General features: G+C 36.8%; 2 protein-coding genes across 4 annotated transcripts in view; one reads left to right on the top strand and one right to left on the bottom strand.

Moving 5' to 3' along the window:
* Positions 1-18,480, bottom strand: part of trip10b (thyroid hormone receptor interactor 10b) — an 80,892-nt gene extending 62,412 nt beyond the window's left edge. The window contains exons 1-2 of the mRNA XM_087235033.1: positions 18,313-18,480; positions 16,778-16,872 (exon numbers count right to left, since the gene is read on the bottom strand). Of these exons, the coding sequence (XP_087091159.1) occupies positions 16,778-16,822 (45 nt within the window). The 5' untranslated portion in view covers positions 16,823-16,872; positions 18,313-18,480. The remainder of the gene's footprint in view (positions 1-16,777; positions 16,873-18,312) is intronic.
* On the top strand, positions 6,734-12,918 carry mfap4.14 (microfibril associated protein 4, tandem duplicate 14). 3 transcript variants are annotated; one of them, XM_087236199.1, is made up of 6 exons: positions 6,734-6,777; positions 11,508-11,557; positions 11,660-11,866; positions 11,947-12,043; positions 12,133-12,300; positions 12,378-12,918. In XM_087236199.1, the coding sequence occupies exons 2-6, from the start codon at positions 11,552-11,554 to the stop codon at positions 12,635-12,637; spliced, it is 738 nt and encodes a 245-aa protein (XP_087092325.1). In that variant the 5' UTR covers positions 6,734-6,777; positions 11,508-11,551; the 3' UTR covers positions 12,638-12,918.
* Positions 18,481-18,523: the final 43 nt, after the last annotated feature.

The following is an 18,523-nucleotide window of genomic DNA, read 5'->3' as shown; positions in this document are numbered from 1 at the left end:
AGTATGTTTTGCTTGTCAAGAAAATTCTTTTTGATGTAAGAAATGTTAGATATTTAGACTAGAAACAAGACAAAAAATCTAAACAAGAAAAGCATTTTTTTTTGTAGTGTAGGAAGGAACATAAAAAGATTATCAATAAAAGAGCAAAATAAAAAATAAACAATAAATAAAAAATAATAATAATAAAATATATATTTTTTCTAATTAAAAGATGAACATGACCGTTTTGATCCCCCTCCCTTTGCTTTTCTCTCTTAGATTTTATTCTTGTTTCTAGTCCAAATATCTAAAAATCCTTTTATCAAGAAGCATTTTCTAGGTAGGAAAAACACGCTGTCTTGTTTTGAGAAATAATACGCCAAATAAACTTGCTTTTTCTTTTGACATACGATTGTTTTAATACCCATTTGGCAGATTATTTTGCTTGTTTTAAGGAAAAACTCTTTTAATATTGGCATATTATTTCTCAATACTACACAATATGTTTTACTTACCTAGAAAATGCTTCTTGATCAAAGGATTTTTAGATATTTGGACTAGAAACAAGACTAAAAATCTCAGTAAGAAAAGCATTTTTTGCAGTGCAGAACCAATCTCCAACCATATCTGAATGTGGGATGATTTAGGCCAATATTTAGACTTTTGTAAGTTTTTAGAAACAAATAAGGATGTTTAATATGCTGTAAAAGACGTTGGTGAAGTTAATGGTTTTCTCTAATCATGAGCATAGCAGTTTAATTGTAATTTACATGTTTAACTGATGTTATTTAATGCTCAAACTGTTGTAAATACACATGTGCTTTTGTGTTTTCGTCTTACATGAGTGGATCAGTTCTCCACTTTGTTTATGTTTTTCTTTATCAACTAGTCAAATTAATGTTTTCGCTCAATGCATTGCAATGCGGATGATTCAGTATTCGGTCATAACTAGGGCCAAACAGAATCTGCGGACGTTTTTTGCTATTTCTGTTAAAGTTTTGTAATAAAGCTGCGGACGCAGAATTATTTTGGGTGTATCGTAACTAAAAACTTAATATAGGAAATAAAAAATAATACCTTATAAACTTTTATTTAATATTTACAATGCAAATCCAATTAGATCCATTTATTTAGTAAATCAAGCAATGTTATATATTAACTAAAAGACAAAAAAAAGACTGTAATAACTGTATTGTATATCAATCAAATGAACATTTTCATATAGTTAATAATATTACTGAAATTTATTTAAAACTACAGAAATATAAATTTACACACAAGTAAATAAATCAACTCAATGATGCGCTAAAAATGTGGAAATCTGCGGAATCTGCGCGTGCTGAATGACGTAACTTGTTGCATATGTAAAGTCTTGAGCAGGTGAACACAATGGCCACATATAGGTGTGTTTAAGTGCTCACTCGACCATGAAATCCTGGTCTCTCACTTTTTTCTTAAATTCCCGAACTTGTATTATACACTTTTATGATTTATATTTGCGAATTTGTTCTGAATGCCCCTGTTGATCACTGGTGAAATGAAATGCTGCGTTCATACTGTATATCTGACTGCTTGAACTAAAAGACAATGCTGTATTCATATGAATTCATCAATCGTGATACAGAACTGAACTGACAGCATGTTAATCATTACTAAACTCGAGACCACACTGTAAACAAATAAACGTAAATTAGCATTTTACATATTTTGTGATTCATGTTTTCCCCCGTTTATTTCTGCTCGTGAATTTCTGCAGGTTTGATTGAAAACAATCAGGTTTGAAACTAGTCAAGGGAAGAGTTAATTCTTTTTGAGTGAGCTGCTGCTTGGCCTTGTGTTTGTGTGGCTTATTACGAGTTTGTTTTATTTGAGAGTGTTTTGAGCTTATGTTTTGTACAATTATATTTAATTGAAACTGTCATTTTCATCACTCGTCATCTTTGTGAGTGAGTAATGTAGGATCGGTTGACACTTTGGCTGGCATTTTATTTTTGGTATTTACATTTTTTCAGGAATTGCTGTCTTTTCCTTTAGGTTTATTAAAAGTGCTAACAATATGAGACGATGTCTGAATTTGACTCCTAATATAACATTTTAATGTGTGTTAAGCTTCAGTTTATCAACGTTAGAGCGCCACCCGCAGGCTGAATAAGACAAGAGATCTGCTCTGCTTTTCTTTCTGAGACTTTTCTCTTGTTTCTAGAGCAATTATATTACGATTCTTAAATCAAGAAGTGTTTTCTTGACATGCTTAACATGTTGTCTTGTTTTAACAAATAATATATTTTTCCTTGAAACAAGCTAAATTTTGACCAACACCTGTAGGAGGTCGCGCATTACTCCTGCACTTCACTGGCTTCCTATTAATTATAAGATTCTGCGCTGCAAGAAATTATTTCCTTACTTAAATCTTTTGTCTTGTTTTTAGTTCAAATATCTAAAAAGTCTATATCAAGAAGCATTTTCTAGATAAGCAAAACACTGTCTTGTTTTCAGAAATAATATGCCAATATTAAGTGAGTTTTTCCTTAAAACAAGCAAAATAATCTGCCAATGGGGTGAGAAATTAATCTTGTTTTTCCTTTTGACGTAAGACTATTTGTCTTACCCCATTGGCAGATTATTTCGCTTGTTTTAAGGGAAAACTCACTTCATTTTGGCATATTGTTTTTTAATTTTTTATAATTAGAGGTTTTCACCTTTATTGGATATGACAGTAGAGAGAATTGACAGGAAAGCATGGGGAGCAGAGAGAGGGGAAAGATCGGCATAGGACAGCAAGGCAGTATCGAACTCGGGTTGCAGTAAGCACCGGAGTGCATGTGTCAATGCATTTACCACTAAACCACTGGCACAGACGGCATATTGTTTCTTTAAAGAAGATGCTATGTTTTGCTTCAAGAATGTTTAGATTTTTGGAATAGAAACAAGACCAAAAGTTAAAAGTAAGAAAGGCATTTTTTGCAGTGTGGTCATTACATAAAGAGCTCTGCATGGTCAAGTACTCCTACATATCCAAGATCTTTTAAGTAGTCACTCATCACAGAAATCATCTTAAGGCTAAAGGTGTCCGTGCCTTCTGTGTTATGAGCCCAAGGCTCTGCAGCTTTCTTCCTATAGGGGAATTACCAACCAACGTCACACATGACTAGGCCCACACGGTGTCTGCGTGCGCAGAATTCTGCAGATTTTTAGCCCATTATTAATTCTGTTTATTTACTTGAGTAAATGTGTGTAAATCTGAATTTATTCAGTTTTTATTCAGTAATTTAGTCATTTTTATTTAATATATTAAGGTTTTAGTTATGATACTCCGCTGGAATCTCCAAAATAATTCCGCAGAAATCTGCAGATTTTTACCAAAATTCTCTGTAGAAATAGCAAAAAACGTCTGCAGATTCTGTCTGGCCCTGCACATGACGTCACACGAGTCTAACCGTGCATACAGGCTGCCAAAAAACGACCGGTTGCATTAGCAAACATGTCATGTTGTACGGTAGAATGCCAAAATCAAAAGTCCAAAAATAGAAAATTTAACTTTTACGATACACCACAATGCTTTTCTTACTTAGATTTTTGTCTTGTTTCTAGTCCAAATATCTAAAAGTTCTTAAATCAAGAAGCATTTTCTAAACAAGCAAAACATTTAGTCTTGTTTTAAGAAATAATATGCCAAAATGAAGTGAGTTTTTGCTTAAATCAAGCTAAACAATCTGCCAATGGGGAAAGCAAAATAATCTTATCACAAATCGAAAAACAAGATTATTTTGCTAAACCCCATTGGCACGTGTGCTATGATGAGTGAAAAGCTTAGGTGCTGGCTCGGGCTCTAGACAGTACAAAAAACAACAGCGTATACAACAGCGTACTCCCTAAAATAAATAAATAAATGAATAAAAAATAAACAAGACAATGTAAGATTGACAGCGATATGTAGAATGAATAGGTGTCCACATACAGTAGCTGTAGGCAGTGTTGTTTCAAGTATGGATGGGTTAAACCGACAGCAACAAAACTATTAAAGTTCAAAAACTAATCTATATGAGTGCTGTGAACTTAATCCAGTTGAGTAAATGAAGCAATTTGAGCATAGTACAAATCTAGTACATAAAGAGAACTCAAACCAACTGAGTACTGTAAAACACAATACGTTAATAACTCAAACCGTTTAAGGGAAACCAATTGCTAAAAACTACATTGAAAAAAAGTGTTGCATGCAGAACTGTTGCAAACAATTTATTTGTGTTGAATTTAAACAAACAAATTAAGTTTAATAATGTTCAACGTAATTTGATTGTTTAAATGCAGCTCAAATAAATTGTTTACAACCACTTAACATAAAAAATTGAGTCATCAAGGAATCATCTTTGAATAATTTGTTTCAGTAAAGTTAAAAAACTGATCTATATGAGTACTGTAAACTTACTGCATTTAAGTTAAAGTAATGAGGTATTTACCTCACCCATTACATTCAACAATGATTTTTCCACGATGATGCCTCTTGTACATCATCTTATTATGTTTTGAGAGAAGCCTGTGTCATTTCTGGTCAGAAACAAACTTGATGGTTGAATGAAAGTCACTTTAAGTCAGAATTTGCCAGGGGTAACAATAATATGACTGAATACAGAATATAAAGCTGTTCTAGAGGATTTTATTTTTGTCTGTGATTTTGCCCTTTTGTCATCGTTAAACTTGCATCAGCAGATTTTTCCAAATGACAAACTAAGAGCTCTAATATGTCTATCATTTCCGTATGAATGTGTTTTGTCTTTTGATATTACAGGACACATCCTGGGGTTTTGAAATGCCACTGGATGTGGACTTGATGTTTTGGCTACTGCATCAGGCACAGAGGTTTATAGGCACACCGGCAGTCTTACGTAAACTCAGACGCATACTTATTTGCCATTACTTCTAAAGGTTAACAGATAAAACACGCCATGTTGTTCCCAAAGCAAGTGAAAGACATAATCTTGGACACAACAGGTTGAATATAAGTGTGCAGCTTTGGAAAGAGCCATAGTCAAAACTTCCAGAAGGACTCGTTTCTGTCCTTTAGGTGATCATGTGCCTCTCCTTACAGTAAACACCCTTAGCAATCATAGACAATATATTTCCCCCTCCAAGGTTACTAACAGAACAATCCACTGACCCAAAGCAAACGTAAAGTGACATTAATATAGAGTAGAGCTGAATAAAAGTGCATATTTATATTCTGTAATGTGCTCTGCTTCTCCGATATCAAATCTAGATTCAATTCAGTTCATCTTTACTTTTATAGACCATTTTAAGGGATGTAAACAAAAGCAATGGCCCCAATGTATGTTCTGTTCTACATTGTTAGTTTCTATAGCATCTAAAAAGAGCCACATGTTGATCAATGATATTATGAGAGCTGTTTTAATATTAAGTTATGATTGAATTTCCTCTAGTTACATTTATGAGTTTTATAATAAGTATTAAATGTCCATGAGCCAATGACATCACCACACTGAAATGGTCTCCAGCGCTTTTACAATGTAGATAATGATTGGATCTGATTTGGTTTAAACTCATTACATACGGTGTGCCTTAAACATCATTAGTCTGGTTACACGTATAATCACGGGTCGAACAATTTAATAAATGTCAATAAAACTTACAGAATAGAAATCCAAAATGAACTAAATCAGCAATGAATTTCATCATTACAGGGTTATTGCAATTCATTACAGTTGGGTCTGTCTAAGAATTTGCTGTCTAGGCTGCAGATGGTGAAAATGCAAGACTCTCCAGCTTCTTCCTGATGTAGTTCGTCCCCTTTTCATTCACTTGTGTGGAGTTCTAAGTGCAGTGTAAGATGCTCTTAATGGTTTTATATGTGTTTGTAAAGCACTTTGATCAACTTGTGTTGTTTTTAAATGTGCTATTTCAGTGGCTCTCAAAGCTCATTCATTCATTCATTTTCTTTTCGGGTTAGTCCCTTTATTAATCAATTATAGTGCATGTGTTTGGACTGTGGGGGAAACCGGAGCACCCAAAGGAAACCCACGCCAACATCGGGAGAACATGCAAACCACAGACATGCCAACTGACCTACACAGGGCTCGAACAAGTGACCTTCTTGCTGTAAGGCAAACATGCTGCCCACTGCACCACCGTGTTGCCCTCGGCCTGGACATTAAAGAAAAAGATTTCATTTTAGAGATTAGCATTTCCAAATGTAAGTGTCGCAGCAGCTGAACCCAGAAGTTCTAGTAGATCGAAACTGTTTCAGTCCAGTTTTCAGAGTTCAGTTTAGTTCAGTTCATTGTGGTTAGATATTGATTGATGTTTTACTCATTTGCAATTAAGTCTAATACTGTGGTAGGTTTAGCATACAGCCCAACACTATAGGCAAAGTATATGTCACGAAATACAGGGAGACCCAATTGCAAGTAAAATAATATTTATTGACTCAGACAGAATGACAGAAGGAAGAACGCAGGAAGATGATGAGTGAGTCAAGCGAGCAGCAGGAAATGTAATGATCGAACAGGGAGCACTGAAGAACAAGGTCAGAGAGCCGCCAACAGAAAGGTACAAGAGTCCAAACACAGAGCTCTCCCCGCGACACACGACCAGAACTCAGCGACCGGAACCTGACAGGACACAGACAAACAGACGTGAAGAAAACGAACTGACACTGTGAGACAGAAACGCTGAACATATATAGGCGCGGTAATGCGCTGCACCTGTGGTCCACTGATTACAGCTGAGCGGTGCTGCGCACGGCAAGGCTGGTGACAGCGTACACGTGACCACCCAGCTGATAAGGTAAACACAACTGACAGCAACGCGACTCTAACACAGACACAGAGACACCCAACACACACACTCATACACGCCTATACGTAAAGCGCATAACGCACCACACCGTACACACACACACATACACACACGCAGACACATCATAGAAGAACAGACAGATCCACAATCGTGACAGTATATATATTTCCTCCAACATTTGGGGCTTAGCCTAGAGCAGGGCTATTCAATTAGTTTGTCATGGGGGCCGGTTCATGAACAGCATCTCAGATGAGGGGCCGGAGAGATATAAGTGATGACACAACAGCATATAAGAGCCCATATGCCATATTTTGGAAACACTTTACAATAAGGTTCATTAGTTAATGCATTTACTAACATGAACTAATCATGAACAACACATGTACAGCATTTATTAATCATAATTAAACATTTACAACATTAACATCCAAGTCCAAGCTTGTTACTATTAGTTAATGCACCGTGAGTTTACATGAACTAATAATGAACTGCTGTATTTTCATTAATTAACGTTAACTAACATGGTTAAATACAGTAGTAGATGTATTATTGATTGTTTGTTCATGTTAGTAAGTGCATTAATTTACATTAACTAATGAACCTTATGGGGTATATGCCGAAGCATGCTAATAGGACTTTTAGTTTGCCAGTAACCTGGGTTAAGCGCTTCTGGCGAATTGAATGCCAATGCAAAATCTGGTGCGTTCAAGGTCTGTTTTCTTTAAAAATCAGCGATCTCCACTAGCTGTGTGATTTCCGATTTAAAGTGGGTCTCAGATTGTACAAGAAGCACTGCATTAAATTACATTTCCCCTGCCATGTCTTTGAGCATTTATTTTACCCCAGTATATTCAATGGAGCTTCTGCGTTAGCCTGCCGATTCTGACGGGCGCGTGCGAGGAAACAGCTTTTTGTCTCGTTTTACGGTTGAGCAACTAAATAAATGCTAAAGTTTATTTAACTGAATGTATTTTAATGACATTACAACATCAATGCTGTATAAGGAACCGTATAAAATGGTAAAAAGTTCACAATAACAGCTCACCGGAAGTGTATCAGCATGAGAACTGCACTAGCTCGGCATATACCCTATTGTAAAGTGTGACCCATGTTTTTGCTCCTTAAGACACCCATGTTGGTTTTTCTACATTAATATGTTAATATGTTGTATTTTTAAACTACATAACATCACTGCACTGTACAATGTGGCTTTCCTTACAAACATATTGTATTTCAAAGCACAACAAAAGCAGTGCACTAATCAAGTAGGCGTCTTCTACATTCAGACACATTTATATGTTGTGTCTTGAACTGCATATCAATTAGGGATGCAATTATAGATTTTGGTGTGATTATAGACTGAAGAATAATCTTCAACCCAAGCTCATTCTGGAAACGTAGCCCCGCGGACGTTTCTGGAGACCGCGATTTACGTGGCCGGAGGTACGTAAAGGTTTTTTTGTTTGGTTTTTTGCGGGGCGGTGTGGCGCCGCTCCGCCCCTCCTCTTCGTGCTCACCGGCCGACGGCTCGCCTCCGAGTGGAGGGCTTTCCCGACGCAATCAGTTTGTCCGCCTAGCTCACAGCGTTGCGTCGGCGGAGGCCCCGGAGGAGGAGGAGGAGGAGCCAGAGCCGGCCGCGGTGGACGACGACCGGGATCGAGTCCGGGGAACAGCGGGTTCCTGAAATCAGGTAAGACAAAAAACGGAATCCGGAAATTAAGGGCGAGAACGCGGCGGGATCCGAAAACGCGGTCAAAATCGAAGACGAGGGCTTTTGCTTTTTTTTTTTTTTTCCGATCCGACAGCTTTTCGCGCGAGAACGGCGCGGGCGCGAACGCCACGCGCTCCCGAGAGGCGCCTGCTCGAGACGCGAAAAAGCGCGCACATCGGCCTCTCGCGGATCCACGAAAACAAAAAAACGCTCGAATACGTACCTCCCGGGACGTAAATCGTGGTCCGCAGAAACGTCCGCGGGGCTACGTTTCCACAATGAGCCCGGGTTGATAATCTTGGTTTCAGAGTTATCACCATTATTATGCATTTAATAAATTCAAAACACGACTAGTTTAGAAAGTCACAAGTGAACTGCTCATATTTTAAAGTGTTGTTGCTGCTCAGTAACCAAATATTAATAAACACAAACACGAGTCCAGTTCTCACTTTGGACTTAAATACAATAGAAATAAGGCAACGCAGTGGCGCAATAGGTAGTGCTCTCGCCTCACAGCAAGAAGGTCTCTGGTTCGAGCCTCAGCTCAGTTGGCGTTTCTGTGTGGAGTTTGCATGTTCTCCTTGCCATCGCGTGGGTTTCCTCCGGGTGCTCTGGTTTCCCCCACAGCCCAAAGACATGCAGTACAGGTGAATTGGGTAAGCTAAACTGTCTGTAGTGTATGAGTGTGTGTGTGTGAATGTTTCCCAGAGATGGGTTGCGGTTGGAAGGGCATCCGCTGCATAAAAACGTGCTGGATAAGTTGGTGGTTCATTCCGCTGTGGCGACCCCGGATTAATAAAGCCGACAAGAAAATGAATGAATGAATAATTATGACTCAACAAATGCAGTGACACCACCTCGACGTCCATCTGCATTCAGTGGGCAGTGTTGAGGCTCACATCATAGAATGAGCCGAGCACAACGGCCCGATAGTTAGTGATCTGGGACACTTCCAGGTCAGGTCTTGGGCAAAGGTCTTTTCCCCTGCTTTAGCCCGAGCCTCATTAAACATTGTTAAAAACTAAGGAAAAAAAACACAATGCCCAAAAGAGAAAAGCACTGCTTTACGTTCTGTTAGTCAGGTATTGTGTCATAGTGTGTGTCTGAATTAGGAATATCATATGAATAGTGGAGCGATGTGGTGGCGCCTCACAGCAAGAAGGTCGCTGGTTTGAGCCTCGGCTCGGTCAGTTGGCATTTCTGTATGGAGTTTGCATGTTCTCCTCATGTTCACGTGGGTTTCCCACACAAGTCCAAACACACGTGGTATACTGTAGGTAAATTGGTCCCACTTTATATTGTGGCCTTAACTAATTTGTATTTACACAGGAATTAATAGTTTGTTACAATGTACTTATTGTGTAAATACATGTATTTACTGTGTACTTATGCTTGATTAAATACATGTATGTAATTACATCTGTAACTACTTTTGTAATTACATGTGTAAATACACTGTTGACCATCCCTTACACCTTAACCCACACTTAAACCTCCCCATACCACCAAACCTGTCCATAACCCAACCTCTATCCCAACTCAAGAGCACCACAAGTGTTCTCAAACACATTATAAACACAATAGGTACATTGTATTTATTTTTTTGATTTAACTACATAGTAGTTAGGGACAATTGATATAAAGTGGGACTGGTAAATTGACCGTAGTGCATGTGTGTGAATGAGTGTTTGGATGTTTCCCAGTGATGGGTTGCAGCTGAAACACTCAAATAATTTTTTTTTTTGCTTGTTCAAACTACTTATTTAAAATAAGCTGAATTAACACAATTATTGAGATTTCATTGGGACAACTTAATTTTGTATGTTCAATCCACTTACATTTGTTAAAAGTGTTAACTAAATTGATTTGTGTTGGGACAGCATGAATGAATTGTGTGGAATTTGTGCATTTTTTTTTTTTTTATAGTGAAGGGCATATGTTGTGAAAAACATATGCTAGATAAGTTGGTGGTTCATTCCACTGTGGTGACCACAGATTAATAAAGGGACTAAGCCAAAATGAATAAATGAATGAATATGAAAAGAAGTTTGTAGTTTGTAAACTTAAAAGTAGGAAGGAAAGCCGACAGAAGCACATACATACACACAAAAATATATATTTTGTTACTTGTTCAAACTACTTAATTAAAATGAGCTGAAACAACACAATTTTTAAGATTTAATTGGGACAACTTAATTTTTTTACGTTTAATCGACATGAATTTGTTAAAAGTGTTAGATTAACTTAATTGATTTGTGTTGGGACAGCATGAATGAATTGTGTGAAACCTGCATTTTTTACAGTGTATGCACTCAAAAATTACTTTAACTGCTTGTTCAAACTACTAATTTAATATGAGTTGAACCAACACAACTATTTAGGAGGACAACTTAATTATTTTATGTTCAATCCACTTAAATTTGTAAAAAAACAATTAAGATGACTGAATTAATTTGTGTTTTTACAGTGTAACACATAAATATAACATGAATATGACACTGACAATTCTGGATTATGAACTGAGCAAACACATCGACTTTGATCTACAGTGTAAATTATGAGATAAACTAAACTTAAAATCATATATTAAAAAAAAAGGTTATAAAATAAACATTTTACATGGAGATATATTTACAATATACTGACATTTGCTAAATAATTTTTTTCTGTCAGAAGAAAACTATAATATTGTAAATGAAGAGCTCTTTTTTTCCCTCAGTATAAAACTATTTCGGTAAATAGAAGCAAACTAATAATGCAAACTAATATATCTGACAATTAGCGATTTAACAGTTGAGAATGGATAAAAATGTATGCACGTATGTACTGTCCTCTCCAACATAAAATAAAGATAAAGAGCCAGAGGAGGAGTCTGAGAGTCTGACAGATATAAAGAGAGTTTGAGCCCGGCTGAAAAACACCAGCGCTGAGGTACTGCTTTATTCCTCACTGAGCTTCACACATTTACACCAGACCTCAGATTAACTTGTTCATCACTCTCTTCTAGGAGAACAGAGCTCTGCTGTGACCTGCTGTGGAGCGACTGAGAAGATGGCAGTAAGTGATCCCACATCCTTCATTGCTTCAGTTACCCTGATCTAACATCTTTCTTCATGCTGGCATGATGTATGGACTGATGTTAATCTCTGTCCCATGTAGCTGATCTGGCTTTTGGCAGCTCTTGTCTCTGTTGCTTCGGCCATCGACTATAGGGACCGATATAAGCCATTGGACTGTTCTCATCACTACAAATCAGGAGAAAGGTTTAGTAAGGTTTACACCATCCATCCAGACGGTGACCACCCTCACCATGCTTTCTGTCACATGGTATCAGATGGCAGAGATGAAGATAACGGAGGATGGACGGTACAAGTGACTTTCGGTAATCAAACACTCATCAGAACACACACGAGCAATCATTTATGTTGTGTATTACCCTCTTACAGGTGATTCAGAGGAGGATGGACGGCACATTGAATTTCTATCAGCCATGGAAAGAGTACAAGAGAGGATTCGGGTCTATGGAGGGCGAACACTGGATGGGTGAGATCTGACATCCGTCTGTGTAAATGTTCATGTCTAGTGATTGGTTCAACATGTTCTTTGTATGTTGTGTGTGTGTGTGAGAACAGGGCTGGAGCACATCCACCACATGACACGCCACAAGAGGCACATGCTGAGAGTGGATATGGAGGACTTTGAAGGAAGGAGAGGTTTCGCTCATTACTCGTCCTTCTCTGTGGCATCTGAGGACGACGGCTATAAACTGCACATTTCTGGATTCAGGGATGGAGGAGCAGGTACGACACTTTAAAACTCATGATATCTTATATATATATTGAGTTATTGTCCTAATCAATATCCCTCCTCTCTGCAGGCGACTCCTTGACGGCCCATAATGAAATGAAGTTCTCCACCTTTGACAAAGACCAAGATTTGTACGAAAAGAACTGCGCCAGAGAGTTCCTCGGGGGATTCTGGTATAAAAAGTGTCACCATGCAAACCCCAACGGTGTGTACTTATGGGGTCACGATCGCACCCACTACGCTATCGGTGTGTGTTGGTGGAGCTGGGATCACAACTACTACAACAGCTTGAAACACATCACCATGAGGATCAAACCTCATGACACCTAGACTAATGTTTACAGTTTAACATGTAAGGCTTATTACTTTATCTTTAATGCTTACGGTATGTTTAGAGCTGAGCACTCAGTGTGTATGTGAACATATGTGCTGGACACAGTGAAGGTTTGACCTCTGTAAAGTCTCTGCTCTCCCTCCAGAAGTTATAAAATATTGACTTTCCTGTGTTTAACTCTTCCACAAGCTGTTCAATGACCATGATTTGTCTTTGTTTAAGTCTGTTTTAACTATCCAAATGATAATATACTCAATAAACTGCAGATTTAATGCTATGTGTATGCTTGAAGATGTGTTTATTTCCACTACAGAAACACTAAATGATGAATAATCACACACATATATGCATAAACTGACTATAAGTGTTCTGCTCATCTGGTATAAAGATGCATTAATAGTGTTAAGTTCAGACCTGTGTGTATTTTTCTTCATCAAAACACATCTACACACACACACACACACACAAACACACACATAAGAGTGGGGAAAGTTATATGCAGAAGCATTTGGTGAACTCTAACCTACAATTTAATATTATGTGTCAAATAAAATCTCATTACCTTCCTTAATAATTGTTTAACAACTGAAATATGAGGTTTATAATCATTTTTAAACAGTAAAGTTCTTTGAATTTTTGATTTTATAATCACTTTCCAGTCTGGGATGGTAATACAGACTCATATTATCAGTATTATTATTATAGAACTGATCTCCTTATGGGCGTCACGGTGGTGCAGTGAGTGGCACGATCACCTCACAGCAAGAAGGTCGCTGATTTGAGCCTCGACTGGGGCAGTTGTGGAGTTTGCATGTTCTCCCCGTGTTCGCATGGGTTCCAGTTTCCCCCACAAGTCCAAACACATGCGCTAGGTGGATTGGGTAGGCTAAATTGTCTGTAGTGTGTGTGTGTGAGCAAGTGTGTATGGGTGTTTTTCAGTGATGGGTTGCAGCTGGAAGGCATACACTGTGTAAAACATATGCAGGATAAGTTGGCGGTTCATTCCGCTGTGTCTTTACATAAGTCTAATGGACTACATTAGGAATAATTGTACATTTTTGGAGCAGAAGCAAATATGGAGGGTTTAATATGCTGTAAAAGATGTTGCTGTAATCATTGGAATTACATTGACATTTACCTGATGTTATTTAATGCTTTAACTGATGAATACAGGTGCTATTGTGTGTGCGTTTGTTGTTGCTTTCCTAAATTTGAGTCGATTAACTTTCCTCTACTATTGCTTTATTGTATATAAGCCTTGTGTTCAGGTGATTTTTAATGAGTTTGCTTTATCTGAGAGTGTTTAGTGCTCAGTTTGCATTGTGATTATTGTTATTATATATCACTGAAATGCCCAGTTGTATTGTCATCTTTTATGAGGGTGTACTGTAAGGTCAGCTGACACGCTGGGCCTGTTCATCCTACACACAGTCTGCAAGCTTTTCATACACAAACTAATAAGTGTCAGTGCTTTTAGTCAGTTTATCAACATTAGAGCGCCACCTTTAGGTTGAATTACGCAAGGACACTAAAGCTCTGCTGAAGAGCTTAAGATCAAGTGTGCTTTCTGAGGCCAAAACATTTAGATGGTGGGTAAGGATTGACAAGGGAGCTAAAATAAAATAAATAAACAAATCTAAATGCACTTTGCAAAATTACAAACATTTGCCCCCCATAGTTTCTGTCATTTTAGGTAGTTAGTATGGTAATGTACATGTGCATATGCTCTTGTGTATTTATTTGATGATAGTTACTTTTTATTTTTGGTTATTTTCAACATTTTAGTGGAATAATTTAGCAAATTCGACAGCACTTACAATAGCTGATGCCCTGATCAGTGCACTGACTTAAACAATGGTGCTGACTGAGACAAAATGTATACCAATTTACATCATTTTTGTATTAGGATCTGTATAGATGTGTGAATTTTAGTGCTCTTTTATATTTGTTTTGTTTATTGTATAATATTTATTTTGTTTTTAGGGACACAATTTTACTGTCTGTCCAGTGACAACCAATGAAAAACAGCCATTTGGCTAAATAGTGCATTTGAAGCAATGTTAATTAATGTACACTGTGCTGGCCAAATAAATCAATAAAAGTAATATAAACATACACTGTATATAAAATTAAACTCAATATATTCGATTATAAATACTTGTAATGCTAATGTAAATATGAAAAAATAGAGAAATAAATATGAAATGCCTTTTTTAAAATATAAATTGAATATAAGCACAGGAAAAAACCTAGTTAGGAAGATACTACACACTGTAAAACCCAATAAGTTAAGGCAACACAAACCGTTTGAGTTGAACTAAACTATAGGAGTACTGCGAACTTGCTCCATTTAAGTTGAAGTAATGAGGTATTTAATTAACTTATTACTTTTAACACTGAGCTCAAAACTCTTTTCAAATGAGTAGAATGAACTTTCAGTCGATTTTTTTTTTGTTAATACACTCATTTCAGTTGATAAAGTTGAGTTTTACAGTGTAGCTATTCATTGTTACTTTAAAGTTGTTTTTAATCTATAGACCATTTTGAGGGATGTAAACAAAAACAATGGTATTTTACATTTACATTTAGCAGACACTTTTATCCAAAGCGACTTACAAATGAGGACAAGGAAGCAATTTACACAACTAAGAGCAACAATGAATAAGTGCTGTAGGCAAGTTTCAGGTCTGTAAAGTCTAAGAAGGGAAGTATTAGTATTTTTTTTTTTTTTATTTGGGTACAGTGAGTGTGATATTCAGAGAGGCAATTGCAGATTAGGAAGTGAAGTGGAGACTAAATAGTTGAGTTCTTTCTGTGGTACAGTTTAAATTTTAACAGCCTCCGAGAATCCAAAAAGGTCCACATTTTAATAAATAATGACATTATAGCTGTTTTAACAATAAGTTATGATTAAATTGCCTCTTGATACAGTTATAAAATAGTTTGATAATACGTAGGAAATGTCCATGAGCCAATGACATCCCCACATTGAAATTGTCTATAGTTATTCTAGAGACTGTACAGACAGACACTGTATTTCTGTATGTTGGTTTATGTCTCCACCTTGTGGCTATAAAATTAATGGCAGCAGTTAGAGTAATTGAATAACTAAATGCCTATAATTAGACAGTTATTTAATAATCATGGCAGGCTTGCTGTCTTTTTGTCATTTCTGATGAATACCAAATATTACACCCAAAAATCTGTTTAAGGACACACAAAGTTTATAAAAGAAATAGCTCAACGCCCTGCTGGAGGGAAACACAATCTAGTGGAAACATTCATTATATTGTGAACCATTTTTCCACATGGGAAAGATACTGTATGTTGCAGTGTTGTGTGTATTTAGTGCCAGTGTGCAAGATTCTGTCTGTGTTTTTATTGTTAGACAAACTACAAAATACAAAGAAGCAAAATACAAAACACTGCTCTTGAACATACAGCTTTCGTGATATTAATAATGTTTAACCTTTATTTCATTTATATATGCGATGCTATTTTTCAGTCAACATTATGAGATTGGGGGTGCATTCCCAGGTGAAAATAAAAGTGTACTTGACTACACTAAAAATACTCAAATACAATGAAGTACATTTTAGGTACAATTTCATTTTCTGTACTAAATAACGTTATTTAATATAGAGTACAACAATGAACGTTTACTAAATACCACTGTTGTTTCAAATAGATTTGTAGTATTATATGTAGTATAATAAAGTGTACTACTTCAGAATATGTTATGAGTGTATTTCTTAAAAGCATCATTTAAATGCGATAAAAATAGTTCAAATTTGCTACACTTTTAGATAGTTATTGTAAGTAAGAACTAAACTCCACCTTTTTAAAATATCAGTGCATTAATTAAATCACATTTTCCTAATGTGCTACTTACATACACCTAAAATACTTATAGCTACTACCTACTCTGCGAACAGTGTAATCACAACACTGACAAGCACTTTTCTCTAAGTCACTCCCTCTATTGAGTGCATTGTGTCCGACATTGCATCGCTGAGTGATCATAAAGGCTGCATCCAGAAAATATTGAAACTCCTACCTGCCTCATGTGGATCATCTCTGCATTCCTCTTGTCTGCCTGTGTTCACTATAAAAGAAAACACACCTGTGCTGCTCACCCGAAGTGAGGTGTGTTTTCTCACTAGATCTCCATTCTTGTCCATGATCTCAACGATCTTGATCTCTCACACCCATGAGTCAATTCCAGCATCTCCTGTCATACACAGTAAATCAGCTAATCTGCTGTCCAAGGGTATATATGGCAATTGCTGCTCAAAATACCCCTTTAAATCCAAAATTCAGTGGTTAAATTTCTTTTTAATGCACAGAAGCTCGTACGCAAATGGACTTACATGCAGGTGAGATTTAACATGGTAAATGTAAGGTGAACTCCACGGATAAGCTCACAAAAAGCATTTCAGAAGGGTAAGAAATGGAGCATTCTGTAAATGCATGATGCTTCTAGCAATTGAAACTAATTAAAATGTGATGGAGAAGTTGTAGTTGTGTTGTTATCCTATTTACAAGCATTCTGCACATTACCACAGCAATTAAAACACTTGTCACTTGTTTACAAAAAGTAACCATGTTTTAAATACAGTAAAAGTGCACTTACTGTTTTAAGGCACATTGACTACCATATGTATGAACAGTTTAACTAGAAACGCCAGGGTTAAACTATGGTTGATTGTAAACATAGGGTTGCAATGGTAATTGTAGTTATACCATGGTAACCACCAATTGTAAGACCATTACAACACTAAACGTCTAACCTTGATAGTTGTTTATAAATAAAATGTGTGTTCTGCACTTTTAATATGGTAAACCATTTAGTTCGGTTTCTTCTTCAAAAAAAAGAGGCTTTACATTAGCAGATGTGTGCATTTAACATTAGCAGTTAACAGCTACATTATACACATGATGATTCAATCTCACATGAAATGTATATTAAATCAGTTTAGTTTTGTCCTGTTTATTTCGAAATGTTTTTGGCTCAGTGGCTAGCACTGTCGCCTCACAACAAGAAGGTTGCTAGTTTGAGTCCTGGCTGGGTCAGCTGATGTTTCTGTGTGGAGTTTGCATGTTCTCCCCGTGTTGGTGTGGGTTTGCTCCGGGTGCTCCGGTCTCCCCCACAGTCCAAACACATGCGCTATAGGGGAACTGATGAACTACATTGGCCATAGTGTATGAGTGTGTGAATGAGTGTGTATGGGTGTTTCCCAATACTGGGTTGTAGCTGGAAGGGCATCCACTGTGTAATGCTGAAATAGTTGGTTCATTCCACTGTGATGACCCCTGATGAAAAAAGAGACTAATTTGAAGGAAAATGAATGAATGAAATATGCAAAAAGGGGTGAAAACGAAAAGTCTGACGATGATTCTGACACAAATTATGAATGTTCGTGTCATATTTCTCCAGGGAAATGATAATATAAAATATTTGATGTACTTTTATACATAATTATTAAATTAATTTCTAAAAGTTTCACTTTTAAACGAGTTTAAACTATTTTAACAGCCAAAGGTCGTCTGACAGTACTAATGGCGGTAAATCCTAACGGTATTAAGGCGTGGCTTAAGAAGACGCCGCTTGTCATGAAGATATTTTCAAAATGCTCTTTAGGCTTTTATGTGCATTATATTATATACATACCTGTTGATTTAAGAGCAAAATACTTCATATTAACTCAATGTAACGCTGTCTAGCCGCAACTGTTATCTCTTCACCAAAGAGTAACGGAAAACTGTTCAAACTAACCCCACCTGTGCTTCATGACCACCCTCTGTCCACCAATAAGCTCTCGATGTTACTGACGGACATCAGCGATAGCCAATAGAAACGCGCGGATTGCATCCCAAGGGCG

This window comes from Danio rerio, chromosome 1 (assembly GCF_052040795.2).
Source record: "Danio rerio strain M-AB ecotype USA chromosome 1, GRCz13ab, whole genome shotgun sequence".
Lineage (NCBI taxonomy): Eukaryota > Metazoa > Chordata > Actinopteri > Cypriniformes > Danionidae > Danio > Danio rerio.
This window is presented reverse-complemented; position numbering and strand designations above follow the sequence as displayed.

What these genes read in the sequence shown, in the direction of transcription:
- mfap4.14 (XM_087236199.1), top strand. An exon ending in GGAGGGCGAACACTGGATGG is followed by an intron (nt 12,044 to 12,132) that starts GTGAGATCTGAC and finishes GTGTGAGAACAG; the next exon opens with GGCTGGAGCACATCCACCAC. An exon ending in ATTCAGGGATGGAGGAGCAG is followed by an intron (nt 12,301 to 12,377) that starts GTACGACACTTT and finishes TCCTCTCTGCAG; the next exon opens with GCGACTCCTTGACGGCCCAT.